Source organism: Leucopleurus acutus (genome assembly GCF_964270905.1).
Source record: "Leucopleurus acutus genome assembly, chromosome: 17".
NCBI lineage: Eukaryota > Metazoa > Chordata > Mammalia > Artiodactyla > Delphinidae > Leucopleurus > Leucopleurus acutus.
The window spans coordinates 36,637,809-36,657,264 of NC_139159.1; the positions used below are offsets into that span (position 1 = coordinate 36,637,809).

A 19,456-nucleotide genomic window follows, 5' to 3' on the forward strand; every position below is an offset into this window, starting at 1 on the left:
TGGAAAGACGTCTCATGTTCTTGGGTTGGAGGAATTAACATTGTTAAAATGCTCATACTACCCAAAGCAATCTACAGATTTAATGCGATCCCTATCAAATTATCCATGACATTTTTCACACAATTAGAACAAATAATCCTAAAATTCATACAGAACCATAAAAGACCCAGAATTGCCAAAGCAATCCTGAAGAAAAAGAACAACGTTGGAGGCATAACCACCCCAGACTCAGACAGTACTCCAAAGTCACAGTAATCAAAACAGCGTGGTATTGGCACAAAAACAGACATATGGATCAATGGAACAGAATACAGAGCCCAGAAATAAACACACACACCTCAGTTAATCTTTGACAATTAATCTTTGACAAAGGAGGCAAGAATATATAATGGGAAAGAGACAGTCTCTTCCGCAAGTGGTGTTGGTAAAGTTGGACAGCCTTATATAAACCAGTGAAGTTAGAACACATCCTTTCACCATACACGAAAATAAACTCAAAATGTCTTAAAGACTTAAACATAAGACATGACACCATAAAACTTCTAGAAGACAACACAGGCAAAATATCCTCTGACATAAATCATACCAATGTTTTCTTAGGTCAGTCTCCCAAGACAATAGAAATAAAAACGAAAATAAACAAAGGGGACCGAATCAAACTTACAAGCTTTTGCACAGCAAAGGAAACCATAAACAAAATGAAAAGACAACCTACAGAATGGGAGAAAATATTTGCAAATGATGCGACCAGCAAGGGCTTAATTTCCAAAATATACAAACAGCTCATACAACTTGATGACAATAAAAGCAAACAACCCAATCAAAAAAATAGGCAGAAGACTTAAAGAGACATTTCTCCAAAGAAGAAATACAGATGGCCAATAGGCACATGAAAAGATGCTCAACACTGCCAATTATTAAAGAAATGCAAATCAAAACTACCATGAGGTACCACCTCACACCAGTCAGAATGGCCATCATTAAAAAGTCTACAAATAACATATGCTGCAGAGGGTGTGGAGAAAAGGGAACCCTCCTACAACACTGTTGGTGGGAATGTAAGTTGGTGCAGCCACTGTGGAAAACACTATGGAGGTTCCTCAGAAAACTAAAAATAGACCTACCATATGATCCAGCAATCCCACTCCTGGGCGTATATCCAGACCAAACTATAATTCAAAAAGATACATTCACCCTGATCTTCACAGCAGCAATATTCACAATAGCCAAGACATGGAAACAACCTAAATGTCCATCAACAGATGAATGGATAAAGACGATGTGGTACATATATACAATGAAATACTACTCAGCCATAAAAAAAAGAATGAAATAATGCCATTTGCAGCAGCAACATGGATGCAACTAGAGATTATCATACTAAGCAAAGTAAGTCAGAAAGAGAAAGACAAATACCATGATACCACTTATATGTGGAATCTAAAATATGACACAAATGAACCTATCTATGAAACAGAAACAGAATCAGAGACATAGAGAATAGACTGGTGGCTGCCAAGGGGGAAGCAGGTGGGAGAGGGATGAACTGGAAGTTTGGGATTAGCAGATGCAAACTGGTATATATAGATTGGCTAAACAACAAGGTCCTACTATATAGCACAGGGAACTATATTCAATATCCTGTGATAAACCATAATGGAAAAGAATATGAAAAAGAATGTATATACATATGTAATAACAGAGTCACTTTGCTGTACAGCAGTAATTAACACAACGCTGTAAACCAAGTATACTTCAATAAAAAATAAGTTAATTAAATTTTTAAAAAGATTAATTCCTTCAGAAGAACAAGTACTACACATTCACAAAAAAAGCACCCTTTGAAAGTTTAAATTTTTGAATTTCTTTGCCACTTCCTTAGTTTTGATCATCTTGGACAATATATTTTCAATACTGACTTTTAAAAAGAATTGTGTTTCAGTGTTTGCTATCCTTAGAGAGACAGAAACAGATAAGTACAACTAAATACTTGTTTTTCAAAAGTCTCAAAAGTATAAGGGAAATGAAAGTAATTATATCTTCAAATGATTTTGGGGTATGTTTCTAATCTCATACTTCTGATGCGATTCAAGATTAAAACTGCATTAAGACATTTGAGACATGCCGCATTGGTATTAAATGAATTTAATTTTGTGTAAAGTGGCAGAAATATTTTCTTCAGCAAACATACCTGCAGATGTAAAATCACAACTATAAATCTACAAAAAAGCAAGCTATTGAATAAAATCTGATTGGTTATTTCCCTGCAGTATGGATCTGCTAATAATTTAATTTACTACTTGCTAACAGAAGCCAAAATTTAAATATACATATATATATATGTGTATATATATCTATCTCTTCAATTTTAAATCATTCATATATATGAACAAGTATACATACACATATATAACAATTGTTCATATATATAAACAATTTAAATTAAAGAAAGTACATCTGGTGGCCTATTTTTTCCCCCCGATTTCTAAAGAACACCATATTCTATTCTAGGCAGTGGAATGTCAATCCACCTTAAGGGTTGTTCAATGAGCATATCTGAGAAACCACTGGTTTAGCCAATGATGTACTTATTGAGGGAGGCCCTAGTGCCACTGTCAAGAGCTTATCCACAGGAGAGATAAGAAGGTACTTGTTTGGTTTGTGAAAAGAAGGAGTAGTGAGGAATGGCAGGTAGCTGCAGGCTGATGACACGTGATGTCCGTATATATGTAGAACCAACACACCCATAATTGCACCCATTTTCCATACCCAAATCCAAAGCCTTTATATCATTAATCCCAGGCAAAAATGGTAAGATTCATGTGTGTTACTATCCCACGGCTTCAAGATGCCTCTAAACTCATTTGAGTATGTCTTAGTTTTATCAGTGGAGGACAAACCAGGCTTCTATCACCAAGCCCCATTCCATAACAGGCAAACCAGTCCAAGACTTCTCTGAGTGCTGCAGGAGAGTCTATGGAAGGGGCGCTCACTCCACTGTGATGCCTAAAATGCCTTTGCACAGAGCAAACATTCAATACATGCTGAGTGAATGAATGAGTGAACTGGCTCATTTCAGGGAAATTCCATTCAACAGGCTGGCATTCCTTCCTACCCATCTTAACTGTTAAGCTTGCCATCAGACAAAAATTTAATTATAAAACGTTAGAGCTGAGGAAATTTTAGAAACTATCTACTCTCCAGAGGTATACAACTTTAATTTAGTGGTAAAAATCACTAGGAGTGATTTAGGAGTCTATCAGACCTGAGTCCAAATTCCACATCTACCATATTTTGGTGAGCAAATAACTACTTCTGAGGCTCTGTTCCATGTATGCATTATGGGATATCATAATAATACATACATTAATTGTATGACTATCAGGGGATGAAATGACACAATCCATTTGCCATGGTCGGCTAAGTAATTTGCCCCAAGTAAGCACTCAAGACATTAGCCAATATTAATAGCGGAGAGATGAAAACAAAACTCTGGGACTGATGCCTACCCTAGTGGCCCCAGTGGTCATAATGACTTTCTTCCATTCAGCCTGCTCTCTTCTCACTAAGACTAAGGAAGAGAAGATGAACAAATTAGGAATAACAATTTGAAAATGGTTTTATACTCCCTGAATGAATGGAATTATAATAAAATGATTCATGAGTTCTGCAGAAATATGATGAAGACTTTAGATCTTTATGTTAGTTCTCTACAAAACCAATTTATGGCCCAAAATGGATTAAAGACCTAAATATAAGGCCAGAAACTATCAAACTCTTAGAGGAAAACATAGGCAGAACACTCTATGACATAAATCACAGCAAGATCCTTTCTGACCCACCTCCTAGAGTAATGGAAATAAAAACAAAAATAAACAAATGGGACCTAATGAAACATCAAAGCTTTTCCACAGCAAAGGAAACCATAAACAAGACCAAAAGACAACCCTCAGAATGGGAGAAAATATTTGCAAATGAAGCAACCGACAAAGGATTAATCTCCAAAATTTACAAGCAGCTCATGCAGCTCAATAACAAAAAAACAAACAACCCAATCCAAAAATGGGCAGAAGACCTAAATAGTCATTTCTCCAAAGAAGATATACAGACTGCCAACAAACACATGAAAGAATGCTCAACATCATTAATCGTTAGAGAAATGCAAATCAAAACTACAATGAGATATCATCTCACACCAGTCAGAATGGCCATCATCCAAAAATCTAGAAACAGTAAATGCTGGAGAGGGTGTGGAGAAAAGGGAACACTCTTGCACTGCTGGTGGGAATGTGAATTGGTTCAGCCACTATGGAGAACAGTATGGAGGTTCCTTAAAAAGCTACAAATAGAACTACCATATGACCCAGCAATCCCACTACTGGGCATATACCCTGAGAAAACCATAATTCAAAAAGAGTCATGTACCAAAATGTTCATTGCAGCTCTATTTACAATAGCCCGGAGATGGAAACAACCTAAGTGCCCATCATCGGATGAATGGATAAAGAAGATGTGGCACATATATACAATGGAATATTACTCAGCCATAAAAAGAAACGAAATTGAGCTATTTGTAATGAGGTGGATAGACCTAGAGTCTGTCATACAGAGTGAAGTAAGTCAGAAAGAAAAAGACAAATACCGTATGCTAACACATATATATGGAATTTAAGAAAAAAAAATGTCATGAAGAACCTAGGGGTAAGGCAGGAATAAAGACGCAGACCTCCTAGAGAACGGACTTGAGGTTATGGGGAGGGGGAAGGGTGAGCTGTGACAGGGCGAGAGAGAGTCATGGACATATACACACTAACAAATGTAGTAAGGTAGATAGCTAGTTGGAAGCAGCCGCATGGCACAGGGATATTGGCTTGGTGCTTTGTGACAGCCTGGAGGGGTGGGATAGGGAGGGTGGGAGGGAGGGAGACGCAAGAGGGAAGAGATATAGGAACATATGTATATGTATAACTGATTCACTTTGTTATAAAGCAGAAACTAACACACCATTGTAAAGCAATTATACCCCAATAAAGATGTTAACAAAAAAAAATAATAAGATGATATGAAGAACTCAATCTAAAAAATATTACCTGGAGATCTATAATCTCTACAATAGTGCTATAAAAAGTAAAGAGCTAGAAATCTATTTAGATGGTTTTCCTTATAAGAAAGCACTTTCTGTATAACTTTTAATGTACTATTGATGAGAACAATTCAACAAAATTCAAATAAATATCTGCAGATGTCCTACAAGAAGAAAAGAACAGAGTTAGATGTGACAGGGGATAACTGGACTTCAGGATGAGTAAGACCCTATACTTGACCTCAATAAATTAACATGAAATACAGTGGATGAGTCATGTACAGAATGTCAGAATTCTAAAAGGCCAAGCTAAGTACCAAAAGGAACACGTGGGGACTCTTAAGAAGGAAATAAAATATTGGTTAGTTGATTACGAAAAGGCAGAAGGGAGTAGGTTCCCTTTGGCTGCTCTTTGAAGAGATTACTTCCTTTCCCCCCTAGTCCTGAGGCTAGGGTGGCATGGGCAATAGAAGAATGTGGGGACTGAGAATCATTTCTACTCTCACCAGAGTGGCTGGAAGCAGATTTTCTTACCAGGATGTAGTAGTATGCTAATATTTAAGGGTTCTTGAGGTCAGAGAGAAGGGTTTGAATACTCCGGCTCCATCTCTTGCTGTGGGTCAAGTTTCTTACCTTTCCAACACCTCGGCGTCTTTATCTGAAAATTGGGGACGATGATAATGTCTCCCACCTGAGTGTGAGAACTATATGATACAGTGCATACGCAGGGCTAAATTTGGTGCCTGGCACACAGAAAGTGCTCAGTACGGCAGGCGAGTGTAGTGACAATAAAGGCAAAGATGACGAGGGTAGTGCCGGTGTTGCTTCTGCCCCCAGAACAGGCTCTGACTGGGAGAGAGTTAAAGCACCTTTGGGTTCATGGGGGTTTATATATAAGCAACGGTTGATCAATGTGAGCTGGTTGTCCAAATGATTATGTGCAATCTAAGAAAAAAATGGGCCTCGGATCTGCTCAGCTACTTAATAATATTAGCAGCGGGAGTAGTCAAAGAAGCTAAATTTTATTACGTGTTTATATGCCAAACAACGTGCTGAACGTTTTAAAAGGATTTACTCACTTATTACAAGGAGGCTATACGCTAGGTCCTGATAATGTTATTCGTCTCTTTCAGATGTTGACTGAGCCTCAGACGGGTTACAAAAGCACCTAAGATCCCATTGTCAGTACATGACGGAAATGAGTTCAAATCCAGCCTGTCTGACTTGTTCTTAATCACTAAGGTATGAAATTAAGCATGTTGCCCTTTGCCTGATTCTCCTTCTGAGGCCTGAATATTTCACTTAGCTCTCTGAGTGCAGAAGAGAGAAAATTCTCTCTCCTTAACCCAACTTGGCATCAATATCCAACTCCCCTTCTCAAAATGGGTTGCTTCAACGAGCAGCAATGAATGTCGGGTCGTGGACCAGTCACCTTGATGACTAAGAGTCAGACACTAGGGAAAGAAAATGCTCTGTGACAAACCTACCCTTGTACAGAAACAAGACAGAAATGGGGGGACAGGGCAAAAGATAATGGAATAAGGCATAGGAAAAATAGCACATGGCATCGTGACAGTAATAATAATAATAATAGTAGTAGTAGTAGTAGTAGTAATAGTAATAATAATAGACTTCACTATGCTCTAGGCATTGTATTAAGTGCTTGGCGTAAGTGACTTCATGTTAACATTGAAAACAAGTCTATGGGGATGAAATATTATTAACATCATTTTATAGGCAGGAGTATTGAGGTTCAGGTAATCAGGTAAATTGCCCAAGCTCATATGGTTAGCAAGTGGAAAGCAGAGATTTGAACCAGCACCTACACTCCTAACCATTATGCTATAACCATTATGCTGAAGACATAAGAATTCCAATGGTCTTTCCCCATAACCCACTCCTGCACTCCAGACTTAAATAGTCCAAGATCAAGAGAGAGCAAGCTTGGAGTTGCCACTCTTCAGTGAGTGTCAATCATTTCAAAACAGTGTATTTGCTAACAAGATGCACTTCCTGTGATAATCTTCTCAACCAGCTATCAAGAAACAGGAAGCAAAGATTCAAGTAACAGTATGTTCCTACTTATGAGGAAGGTGGGACAGCACAGTTGACACTGGGCTTAACTGTTCTGGAAAACGTGGTCCCAGTAGGCATACACGCTGGTACATTTTCCCCACCTACCAAATACAAAAGAAGTATTTCATTTCCATGTTGCTCTTCAAAGTTCCACCTCATTCGTGCCTGTCATTCATCCTCTGGCCCCTTCCTGTCTCCATTTCTGTACAGAAAGGTGCTGAGTCTCTGCTCTCGGATACGAAAAGGGTGTGTTAGGAGAGGGAGCCATGGTACCTCGATGTCTTTTTTTTTTCATCTTAATTCTATTATGCCAACTCCACTGAACTTAATTAGAGTGAATACAGAATTACACAATTACCCTCTGTTCTATTCTTCAGATGTTATATTTTGATAAAATTTACGACATGCTGCTCTCCCCTTGAACACCAGATGAACACTAGAAATGGATGTGTGTTGACATAAAATCTGTTATAATTACAATTAAAGTACAGCTTACATAATGATAGTGTTAACATAAAATTATAGATGTGTAGAGACAACGTGGTCATGCATTTTTTAGTATAAGTACATGCTTAGACCAATATCTGTTAGCGGAATGAAGATGGAAGAGAATTTTGGTTAAGCCACAAAGGCTGTTTAAGGAGTTGCAGATAGCTAAGGGGAACTCAAAGACCAGTAAGATAATATTTCCCCTGCCATGTTTGCAATTGCAAAGTGAAGGGAAGATGTGAAAGTAAGTACCCCTATGGAAATTACAAGACAAGTACATTTTTTTCCTTGAGTACCTGGGTAAATGCTTAAATTCTAATGTATATCAGTGATGCAAATTTTCAACAGAGTTTGATAAATCATAAAATAATAATTATACATATATGTATATAAAACTGCATGGAACTAGACAGTTCAGAATTACTTCTAATTAAAGAGGTACCCTATGACAACTAACTTAAACCTTACAAAATATGGTTCCAAGTACCCTATCAGAGTGAAAAGCAGGAGACTGAAAGGTTTAGTGTAAATGTTTGTAGTCATGGTGTCTTAACTAAAACTACTGTGTCACAAATACTATTAAAATAATTGTGACATTTTATTCACTTTTACTGCAAACAACAAAACAAACTATAGGTATTTTTTCATTTCAGGTAATTATTTTAGCTAACAGTTATTAAATGTTTTGAGAAGACAGAGTGCTAATTGCATTACTTCATTTTATCTTTAAAATAGCGCTTCCATGTAATTATTCTTAATATCTCCATTGTATTAAAGTGTATCTCTAGTTTAGACCTTTCTTCAGAACTGCAGACTTGTGTATCCAACTGTGTACTCAGCATCTCTACTTGGATGTCACGAAAACATCTCAAATCTTATACCTCCAAAACTGGTCTTTAATCCCCCAAACATGCTCTACCCCAAACTTTTTCCATCTTAGGTGACAGTAACCACACCTTTCCAGTTCCCCAGGCCCTACATCTCGAATTCACCCTTGACCCCCTCTTCCTTTCCATTCTTGCATTCAATCTACCACGAAATGCTGTCACAACCTTCCCAATGTGCCACTTCTGAGAATTACCAGCCGCTAGCAGCCTGGTGCAGGCCACCAACATAGACCTCGAGGATCCTGTAGTCACCTCCCGAGATTCTCCCTGACTCCACTCTCTCCCCACATCCTCAAGACCACAGATAGAGTTATGCTTTTCAAACAAGAGACAGTTCATGCCACACCTCGGCTAAAATCCTGCCCCTGGCTGCCTACATTTAGAGTAAAAGACACAATGCATGTGATGGCCTCCCAGGACTTACCCAATCCATCCCATCACATATCTGACCTCCAGCCCTCCTGCTGTCTCTTCCTCCCCACTGACTAAGTCAGCCAGGGTGGCCTCCTTGATATTCCTCCAAGCTGCCCGGCATATTTCTGCCTTAGAGTTTTGGGACTGGTTATTCTTGCTCCCGGCGAGTGGTCTCCCCATCATACATTCTGACAACTCCCTCACTTCAAGTCTTTGCTCAAATGTCAACTTATAAAATCCACCCTGACTACCCTATTTAAAATCAGAACCTACCTGTACACTCCTCCAGCACTCCCAACCCAAGCCTCTTCAGTGAGCTTCACATCCTTTTCCTTATCCCGTAGCGCCCATCAACCTTGTGACAAAGCATAGAATTTATTTATAACATCCGTTTCCACACGAGAGTGTAAGGAGGGAGAAAGCATGCAAGAAGGAGCACGCAGGCAAAGGCTCTTGTCTAATTTATTCATTGATACGTCCAAGCATAGAGAACAGGAAGATGCTTGATAAATAGTCCTGAAAAAGATACAGATGAGGAAACTAGTAGTAAAGCTCAGAAAGTTTAAGTAACTTCCTCAAGGTTCTAGAGCTAGAAGAGGGTCACAGTAGAATTCACACTTGGGGATGTCTAACTTCAAATCTCTTAGCCTCTCTGCTATCTTTTTTTTTTTTCTTCTTTGCGGTACGCGGGCTTCTCACTGTTGCAGCCTCTCCCATTGCGGAGCACAGGCTCCGGACGCACAGGCTCAGCAGCCATGGCTCACAGGCCCAGCCGCTCCGCAGCATGTGGGATCTTCCCGGATCGGGTCACGAACTCTCAACCACTGCGCCACCAGGGAAGCCCCTCTCTGCTATCTTAAGTCCATGCAATTCAGGATTTGTTTTAATCAGTGCCATGGAAATTCTCACTCCACTGAATAGGATCACTAAAGTGTTCTCTGTCTAGATTTATATATATATTTTCCATTTAAACAAAGGAAACAGAAGAGGGGAATTCATCATGGGTTATTGTGGTAGTTTTACAGCAATTTTAGCAATAATGACATTTAAGTAATAGTGATATTTAATGATAGCATAATAATAATAAAATAATAGCTCTTAAATGTATTGAAGACGAATCGTATGCTAAACTCAGTGCTAAAATATTTCCATGTATATTTTGTGCAAAATCCTTATGAATATTCTATCAGATGAGCTTTATGTGTAACTCCACCAGGCATACTTCTCTTATTCTGCTTTCAAAGATAAGGAAATTGATGAGAAGTGTGGTAACCGTTTGATCAAGATGAGACTGGTAATAAGTTGTGAGTATGAATTTAAATTCAGGTCTAACTCCAGAATTTGATTCTCAATCCATACATGAAAATTCTGATAATTCCTTTGATAAGGGTATGTTCTCTCCTGGAAAACATCCCCCATTATGTCTGCCTGTGCTCATACCTTCAGGACACAGTCAAGTTTGAAACATGATAAAAATGTTTAAATAGTGTGCTTTAATAAATGGAAATATCTTCATCTAAACAATAACACAAAAAGGCAGGCTCAGCCCTTTGAAGTGGCTTCGTTGCTACCTTCCATCCAGAACAAGAGAAGGAATCAACAGCTGCAGAGTAAAGAAAGCATGAAACCCACAGATGGAGGATTCTGTAAATGACCAATTACAAGACTATTAAGCCACACTTTCATAGCAAGAGGCAAAATATTCCATTAAACTGAAAATTCTTCTACCCCTCACTCCAAGGCCCACACAAACATTAATGTTGCATTTATTAGGATGTATTTCCTGTGCTCTATCAACTTGACTTTCAGCAACTGTATTAATACAGTCCTTTCGCTTTGCACATATATCTGAATAATGGATTCCATTACTGGAGTTTTGTAGAAAGAGTGGAGTGAATGAAGTAAAGTTTGGGAAGAGCCATCATAATCCATAATGATGGGCACTGAATCAGGACAAGAAGAAACCTCTCTTCTCATTTATTTGAATGAAAATTCTACTATATATTTATTGCCTCTGTACAGGGCCATCTGTTGAATAATGGAAAACAAGCATCTTTCATTTGGAGGTAGGATTTGTGTGCTCAAGTTTCTATGGGCCTGCAGAATTAATCTTGTTTTAGAAATGAAATAAAATGTAATTTCTTACTGTGAGTAGATGTGGTTAAGCAACTGGCAACTTTGATGTCTTTAAATCACTGCAGTTTCGGGGTAGGCAAATCTATAATTATTTCAAGCACTTCTTTATTGGTGCAACAATTGAGCAGTGTACATAGTGGTCAACAACCTGGGCATTGTCAGACGACTCTAAGTTTGAATCTAGACTTTGCCACTCACCAGCTATGTGACTTTCAGCTATGAGAATCACTTTCTTCAGCTTTACACTGTGGATTATTATATGCCCTTTGCAGAACTACTGTAAGAACTAAATGTATATGCGCACAGTGGCTCATAGTAAGGGCTCAAATTAGTACTGTGGTCACTACTAGTAGTACTGAAAAGAAATTAGAACTTCTATTCTCATAAAGTGGGATATGTGTCCCTTTATCATTGTAATTTCATATCATTTTACTTTTGACCTTATAATTTAATAGCTTGATCCAAAAAACATTTAGCAGTAAATATAATTGAAAGAAGATTACCTGTCAAACATGAAATACTGTAGTAACAAGTGTGCTGGCACAATACTCTTCTCAGATAATTAACCTGTAAAAATATGTTATTGTCTTCTTTTTAATTGAGCACATTGAACATATATATTTACTGTGCCAATTGGCGAAAGGTCCATTAATTAATCAGTCTAACTATATGTTGCATAAACGTCTTCTAAACATAATCGTATATGTATTTTATTTGTTGGGAAAATGTGTTTGAGATGGTTCTTTTCTGCCTATTTAAAGTAAAAGAGGATGAGAAGTAGAGTTAGGCTTAATGTACTCTGTACTCCATTATGCCATGAAAATGCTTCTGTGTCCTGGAGACAACAACAAAAGATTTGCTTTAATGACAAGAATCAAGTATGTTCTAAAGCTTCCAGGTAGGAGGCGTATAGGTTGCAGTTTATATCAGAAGTCTTTGCTCTCTCTCTCAACTGCGTCTAGATGGGAAAGATGTGGTCACAAATGCTTCAAGGTGATATAGTAAATGTTGGAAAAGAGGGGGGTAGGAGGCAGAGTTTTGAATATCTCAAACCTGAGCTAGAAGGATTTTATTTAAAGAAAATAGCGGATATTATTTTTCACTTAAGGAAGCAAACGTGACATTAACGTAGGAAATTAGCTCTTTTAGCTATGATGCTTTCAAATGCACATGGCTGAAAACAAATTCAAAATAGTCAAAGGAAATTTAAAAACAAAACCCAAACAACAACAACAACCTCAACAAACAAGTACTAGAAATTCAGGGATGCAGCCATATTCAGATACAGTTGGATCTGGACGTTCCAGAGTATCAGCAGGGTTCCAGCTCTCTCTACATCGCTCAGCCCTGCTTACCTCTGCAAGACTTTATTTTACAGAAAGTCTCTTCTTGTGCTGGATGGTCACTGGGAGTCCCAGAGTCATATCTCCCCAGCTTAGAAATTCCAGAGAGAAAAGACAATTCTTCCATTTTGCTCTGAGACAAAAGTCCTGGGGAGGAGTCTGATAGACTTAGCCGAGGTCAGATGCCTACCCATGAGCCAATCACCTGCTTTACTGGAGTTCAGTCCCTGGGCGACTCATCCCCGGGGCCCGTCAGGAGGCAGGATGGCATTATCTGGCAGTTCTCCAAGAAAAGCCTGCTGTTTTTGTAAGATGAAAGGGGAGAGGACATGGATAATGAAACCTGTATCTGCTTCTGTAAAATCCACAGAATCTTACTCCCTGCCCTGTGTCGATGACCACGCAGTAAGCTGACCCAGGAGGTCATTTTTCCCACAACAGTCTTTATATATATGACTAAGGAACACACTGGTAAAAGAATATGGGAGAAAGTCTGAGTATGACAAGTCAGCTAGACTGATATTAACTAAAAAAGCTGTGTGAAAATATCCTTAAAAGGTTGCCCCCAACTCACTCAAAGTCCAAAGTTGGAGCTGGAAATACAATGTCATGGAGTTTGGATAAGAACAGGTTTTCTCCAAGCTGAACTATGACACAGAGATTAGAGACTTCCAGAAACTATACTTTTTCAAAGAAAAAACATCACATGAGAAAAATGAGGCCTAGAAAAATTAAATGACTTAAGCTAATTAATGGCAGGACTGAGACTAGAGTATACTTTGTGTAATTCGCTATGGCCTTGTTTTTGTTTTTGTTTTTGTTTTGTTATCACTTCAGAACGAGACAAACTTAAAGAAAGGAAACACAACCAAAACTCAATGGTTGGAAAAGAGATGGATGTGAACGCCCACTTGTTTCTTACGTATAAAGTTACCCCTCGCAGTGTTTTGGAGGAGAAAACGCTGGCTCTTCCCAACGTTGGTTACATACACAAAGATTCCAAAGACAAGACAAGTGCTTTGCAAACAAAGTAACTAGAACCAGCTCAGGCTTCCCCGCCCCGGGTCCTACGTTCCACGGTCAGAACCACCAATTGTATCCCCCCGGGTAACAAGGTGATTCAGAAAAGCTGGCGCCTTAAGAGAAGGGAGAAAACTTAGCCGGGAAGAGAGTCAGGAGGAAACTTGCTCAGCTTCTTACTGAGGTCTGAAACGATCCCAATAGAGTCCTTAAACCCCTCAGGTTTCCCCCATCAAGCACCCTCGCCTCCAACCTGGGCCACCCCAGATCTATCAGACGACAGAAGTCTGCGGACGCACGGAGAGCTGACCACCCCACGAGAGGAACCTACGCGCGGCCGCGCCCACTCACCCGCCGCTCCCTGGGAGACGGGAGACCAGCCCGGGGTCCAAGTCCTGGGCGTGGCAGACTCGCCCCTCTCCAGGCCATGCTCCAGCTCACCTCGGCGCGGCCCGCCTGGGCGCCGCCATCTTGACCACGAAGGGGGCCTCGCGCCGGAGGCCCCTGAGCGGGCGCCCTGAGCGGAGCCGGAGCGCCGAGGAGGCCCAGGTCGGCGCCCTACGTCCCCCGCGCGCTCGCGCCCCGTCCACGAGCGACGAGAGTCCCGCACGCAGCGCCCGACCCAGGCTTCCGCGGAACCGGCGCCCCGCGCAGCCCGCACCGCGGCTCAGGCGGCGCCGAGGGCGGCCCGGGCGGAAGAGCGAGCGCGGGGCAAGCGCTCGGTTACCTGGCAACGCGGAGCAACCTGGCGTCCCCGGCGAACCCCAGCCCTCTACCACGAGGAAGCACGGACCCCCTCACCCGCCGCCCAGCCCGCGCCGCCCCTCGGTCGCTCCGCCCGCTGCTGCCCGCTTGCTATGGTCTTTTAAATCCATGATACAACGTCTATATGTAACAAATCTGTTAAACCCTAAATGTTTATGATATTCAAGTAATCCAGTATCTGAATTATTCTTGAAGATAAAACATCCAAAGACTTCTTAATTGTATGGGTTTACACACATAAAATACACGTGGAGGTAACTTCAAGTATAGTATGTGCCTGTCTCTATTCCTTCCCTCTCCGCTCTTTTAAAAAATGCCCCTTTAAAAATTGCCCACTCACCATCTGTTAGGTAAATTTGCTGAAACACAGTAAATGTGGAGACAGAAATTGTTATAGAGACTATTCCAAATGGCACTGACACCTGTATTTATGAAATTTTTAAAAGGGTAAGTTAGAGTTGTTTTTTTTAAAAAAAAAAATCCCACTATAGTAACACCACATCATCCTAGGTGCCCACTTCTATCCAATTACATAAGATGGAGAAAGAGAGAGAGAGAGAGAGAGGAGACAGAGAAAGAAGAAAGGAAGAAAACCAAGTACTTATGTATAAAATGTTGCTGCCAAAGTTTGAGATTATACTCAAGCATCAATGAACAGAAGGAAAACACAAATTTACAAATGTATTTCATTTATGGTATGAGGGACACAGGTTTAGATTTGCAACACGCTCCCACAAGGGTCAAATTGACCACTTTTTTCTATCTAGTTGCTCTTGAGAGAACAAAACAATTGAAACAGATGCCATTCAATTCCAAGTCTATAGCTTAGACCATGTCACTGCACATGAAATATTGTTCATTCAGAGTCAGCACACAGCAAGAGTAATTTATACTCTCAGAGTGTTTGCTCTCAAGTCAATAGCAGAGAAGCCTTGAATAAAAACGTTCCCATTACTTTCCATTGTAATAGATCTTACTTATAGCCCATGAAACAGTGGTCAGAGGAGATTTATTCTTTGCACACCATATTATATAATCTCTCCACTTTAAGCCATCCCCCACTCGGCGATTATTTTTTAAATATGTTACTCGTAGTCAATATTAATTTACATTTAATCTTTCTTAGCATTAGGAGAGTATTATTTTGTACAGGCTCAGAAACAAATCTCCCGAAATTCCTCCCTGATGCTCCCTTCAGGCTGAAAATGCATTGCAGGGTGGCTGCAGTGACTTAATTCTAGTTGGCAGAGCCCTGGCCACACACTAATTTCATTAGCCTCAAACTCCTGGATTTGAAAGATCCACTGAATATGATTCCTGTCCTCTGACATGTCACTTACTAACCAATTCAGTGTGCATACAGAGGAGAGAAAGGACTTGCTCAGCTCTGGCCCACCGGCAGGCAGATGAGAATTCCCAGTCAGAGACACTGTTTACATCTGAGTGGTCATTCTTGCCCGGGTCCTCATTTTCAGGAAGGAAGTTCAATCCAGGCTTTGCTGGCAGCTGCAGCATTTGTTACATCCATTACTAGCTCCTTGTTCCTTCCTGCCCCCCAGTGCTTAGCATCCCCCATTTCAGTCACTAAGTCTTCCTTCCCCCAGCCTAGAAGCTTACCTCACCATAAATTTTTATCTCAAATGATAGGTTTGGCACATTCCCCACAGCAACCCACAGGGACTGGGGAAAAGAAAACTCAAATCTCTGGAGAGCTAAGAATTCAACCATTTAGAGGAGTTTCTTTTATACAGGACAGTCTTCATTGAGCTGAACCCTGCAATCCCAGAGAAGATTCACCTACCCGTTCTTTTCCTCTTTCCCTAAAGTGACTGTGTCTTTGAACAAGGGGTCTGTGTTCCACTATTCTCTCTATTCATTTTGCAGGTTTACAGAGGCTGGGAAACTGGGGGCTGGACTTACATGCCAGGAGCTTCTAAGATCACACGCAAAAATAAGGCTACTGGAAGAGATTGTTGGAATCTATCTCTGTATATTTGAACATGGGCAGTGGTTAACCAGGATGCTCACACCAAGCTTATATCCAGCTTGCAGCACAAGCTACAAGTTGGTGCATCCCTCCTACTACCAGCCTCTTCTCAATAAATGCAGGTGAAAACTGGGGGCTCTTTTCCCTCAGCTGTTCAATCCAACATGAATAGCTGCAATTTGCAAATTAGAGGAAAATGACAGTGTTTTCTCTGAATGGTTTTGGTCCCAACACACACTGCTAATGCTGGCATTCAGTTCCTTTCCTTCCCAGCCCAGGGAAGGGGGGAAGTAACCATAAGGCAAGCGTTCTCTTTTCTTGCAAGTGCCTCAGATCCACACACCAGAGAAGGAATCAGCTCCCCCTGGAATCTTTTTCAGCAAACACAATCCTTCACCTAGTCTGCAAGCTCTCTCTTGACTTTAAGATTTCACTCTTTTTTTCGACAGGCAGGCCCATCTGCAAGCTCCCAAGCTCCAAGTGAAGGCACCAAAATAATTTTTTAAATGTCAAACAGCAAATGTGCCTTCAACCCCCAGAGCTCCAATAAAAATACTGTGAGTTGCCCCTGTGTTTCTCAGGTGACCTCTGGCCTCATCCTCCCTGCAGCGCTGCCTCCTCAGGTTCTCTAGTTTAAGCTCAGAGGTAAAGGAAGTGCTTCTGGGTTTTGCTTACGACAACCCAGGCTCTTCCTGAAAGCATTACCTCAAAGTGAAGGCTGCCCAGAAGCACTTTTGGCCTTGCAAACATCTAGAGGTGGCATACTCAACAGGTGCTAGGGATGCTCAGAGGCTCAGAGGGGCCATACCAGGCTGCAGCTTTAGACAGGCACCCCTCCTTCTGGCACAAACACAAACTTCATACTCCTGGGTGCTGATGTAGTGACAGCTTGAATCTCACAAGGAGTCCCCTCCAGAAACCCAACATGCTTCAGGAAAGGCACTTGAGAGGGAGCCGACTTTTTAGCTACGGGGAGCATAAGGGTCAGCCAGAACATCTGGAGAAGGGACTAACTGAGCTTGGGTCCTACCAGGCAGGGAGAGAGCTGTGCATTAGGAAAGGATCACTTCAAGACAGAGATGAACAAAAAACTTGGAGATAGGGGTAGAGAAGGAAAAGAGACGCAGAAATTGAAAGGGAGAACATAAAAACAGAGAGACAAAAAAAAAAAAAAAAAGCAGGGAGAAAGAGACACAAGGAGAGAGACACACAGGAAGAAAGACAGAGAAACAAGAGAACCCATAGTCACGCAGACCCTGAAACTCAATTTCTTCATCCAGAAGCCATCCATCTATACCCAGGGCAGCACAGGAGCCGTGGGGCCGAGGCTGCGGGAGCAGGCCGTGAGAGAGCACTGCAGCACCGCCCACCGCTCAGCGGGCCCGATCCGCCGTCCTCGCATCTTCCGCCGTTGCCCGCCTGTACCCGGAGCTAGAGGACCGCCCGGCCTTGCTCAGCGCACCCTACTGCCTCCCTCCAGGCGCCTTCTTGTCTGGCTCTGAGAATCGTCCTCAAAACCCAGGACTGGGGTTGGGGGCTGCGTTAGGGAGGTCGTGGGAAAGGATGGGCACAGGGTGGGTGCAGAAAAAGAGACTGTGTCTCGCAGTTAGCATGAGCTCACCTCCGGGCTCTGAGCTGGCAGGAGTAGAAAGCTGATCGCCCGGCTCCTGCCAGTGGCCGGATCGCAAAGGCGGTTTAGACGGTGCAAACAACTGCCCAGAGCAAATCACCTGGGGGCACGTCTGCGGGTGGCTTCTCCCCGCTTGAGGACAGTCCCCACGCCTTCCGCCCCATGCCCTCGCAGAGATAGGTGACAGGTCGGGAAATCCAACCCGAGCGAAATGGGCAATTCACGTCCAAATGTAGGTGAAGACCTAGCCTTCGGTTTAAGAACTGCCTCCCTAAGCTCTTCTCGAAATTTTCCAAGGCAGCTGCAGCTTGTCGGGCGGCTTGGGGCAGGGAAGCTGGGGAGTTGAGAAATGCCTAGTTTCTAGGCGTCTTCTCATCTTTCATATTCTTTGCGCCTAAGTGGCTCTCACAGGAGCCCGGCACTTTTACAAGCCTGTTTTGCAACCATATTTCACTGGAATGCAAACCCATTTAAATCATCGCCTTGTTTTTCGGAGACTGTTTCTTGTCAATGGGGCCATAAATCCAGAATGTCAAGCCGGATGGAGTGGAGCGCGGACAGGGGAGAGATGGAAGGGAAATGAATCAAGCAGGGCAAGTACCTCCTCGGGTGAGGTGGGAGGGATTCGGCAGGATCTCCAGGGTGGAAATGAGCGAAGGCTGACCAGACCCCGCACCCCTGGAGTCCAAGCCAGCCTTCAGGATAAAGAGCGCGGGGAGCTACGGCGCGCTCTGCCCCGGAGGGAGCGCCCCCCTACCTGGAAAAGCCTCAGGATGTTGGCTACCATGATGGAGACCGAACTCCCCGAAGCCCCAATCACTCCAACTACTTTCTCGGGCTTGACGAAAACCGGAGGCTCGCCGTTGGTGCAGCGCACTTCGGAGGTGTCCTTCTGGATGAGCGCCTGGACGAAAGTGAGCGACTGTTCGAGCGCATAAGTGTCCCTGGAACAAGTGTCCAGGATCCGCGCTCCCAGCGTCACGTTGGGCAGCAGGTTGGGATCGCTGTTGATCTGGTCCAGGGCGTAGAGCATCGCTTCCAGCCTGTGGATCCCGTTCTCCCTCTTGATGTCGCCGCAGGGCACTCCGCTGGGACCCTTCGCGTGCACCGGGAACAGCCCCCCGAGGGTGACGTCCCCCTCGACCCGAATGGAGTGCGGGGCGTACATCTCCTGGCCGCGCGCCGCCGCCGCCAGCGCGCACAGAAGCACCTCCAGCACGCAGCAGGGAAACTTCATCAAAGTCAGGGCGCGGAGCAGCTTCCCCAACTGGACCATACTGCTCCCGCGGCTGCGGTGGTGGCGGCGGCACTCGAGGGGACGGTGGCGGGCTCGCCGGAGTCCTGGCCCCTTGGGGTGAGCTCCTCCGGGGAAGCCCAGGGTCTCCTGCGGGCGAGGAGGGTAGGGGCGCCCGGGGAAGGGCAGCCGGCGAGGGTGGGGGGTCCCGCGGCGCCTGCCAGCTTGGGGCGCCGTGCGCTCTTGGGTTCCCCGGCCAGCGCGCCGCGCTCGAGCTCGCGCTCGGTGGCTTGCAGCTCGAGCTCTCCAACAGCCCAGCACTGGGGAGAGAGCGAGGATGGCTATCGCTTTAAATGCGCGTTCGGCTCCCTCTCCTCCTCCGCCCACTCCCT

The 19,456-nt window shown here is 42.9% G+C and overlaps 1 protein-coding gene across 1 annotated transcript; it reads right to left on the bottom strand.

The window, feature by feature from the left end:
* Positions 1–7,173: 7,173 nt before the first annotated feature.
* On the bottom strand, positions 7,174–19,106 carry LOC309974377 (metabotropic glutamate receptor 7-like; the record flags this gene model as incomplete). Its single annotated transcript, XM_082858998.1, has 3 exons — positions 7,174–7,260; positions 9,223–9,304; positions 18,588–19,106. 2 exons carry the CDS (start codon positions 19,104–19,106, stop codon positions 9,269–9,271), a joined length of 555 nt encoding a protein of 184 aa, XP_082715124.1. The 3' UTR covers positions 7,174–7,260; positions 9,223–9,268.
* Between the last annotated feature and the right edge of the window lie 350 nt (positions 19,107–19,456).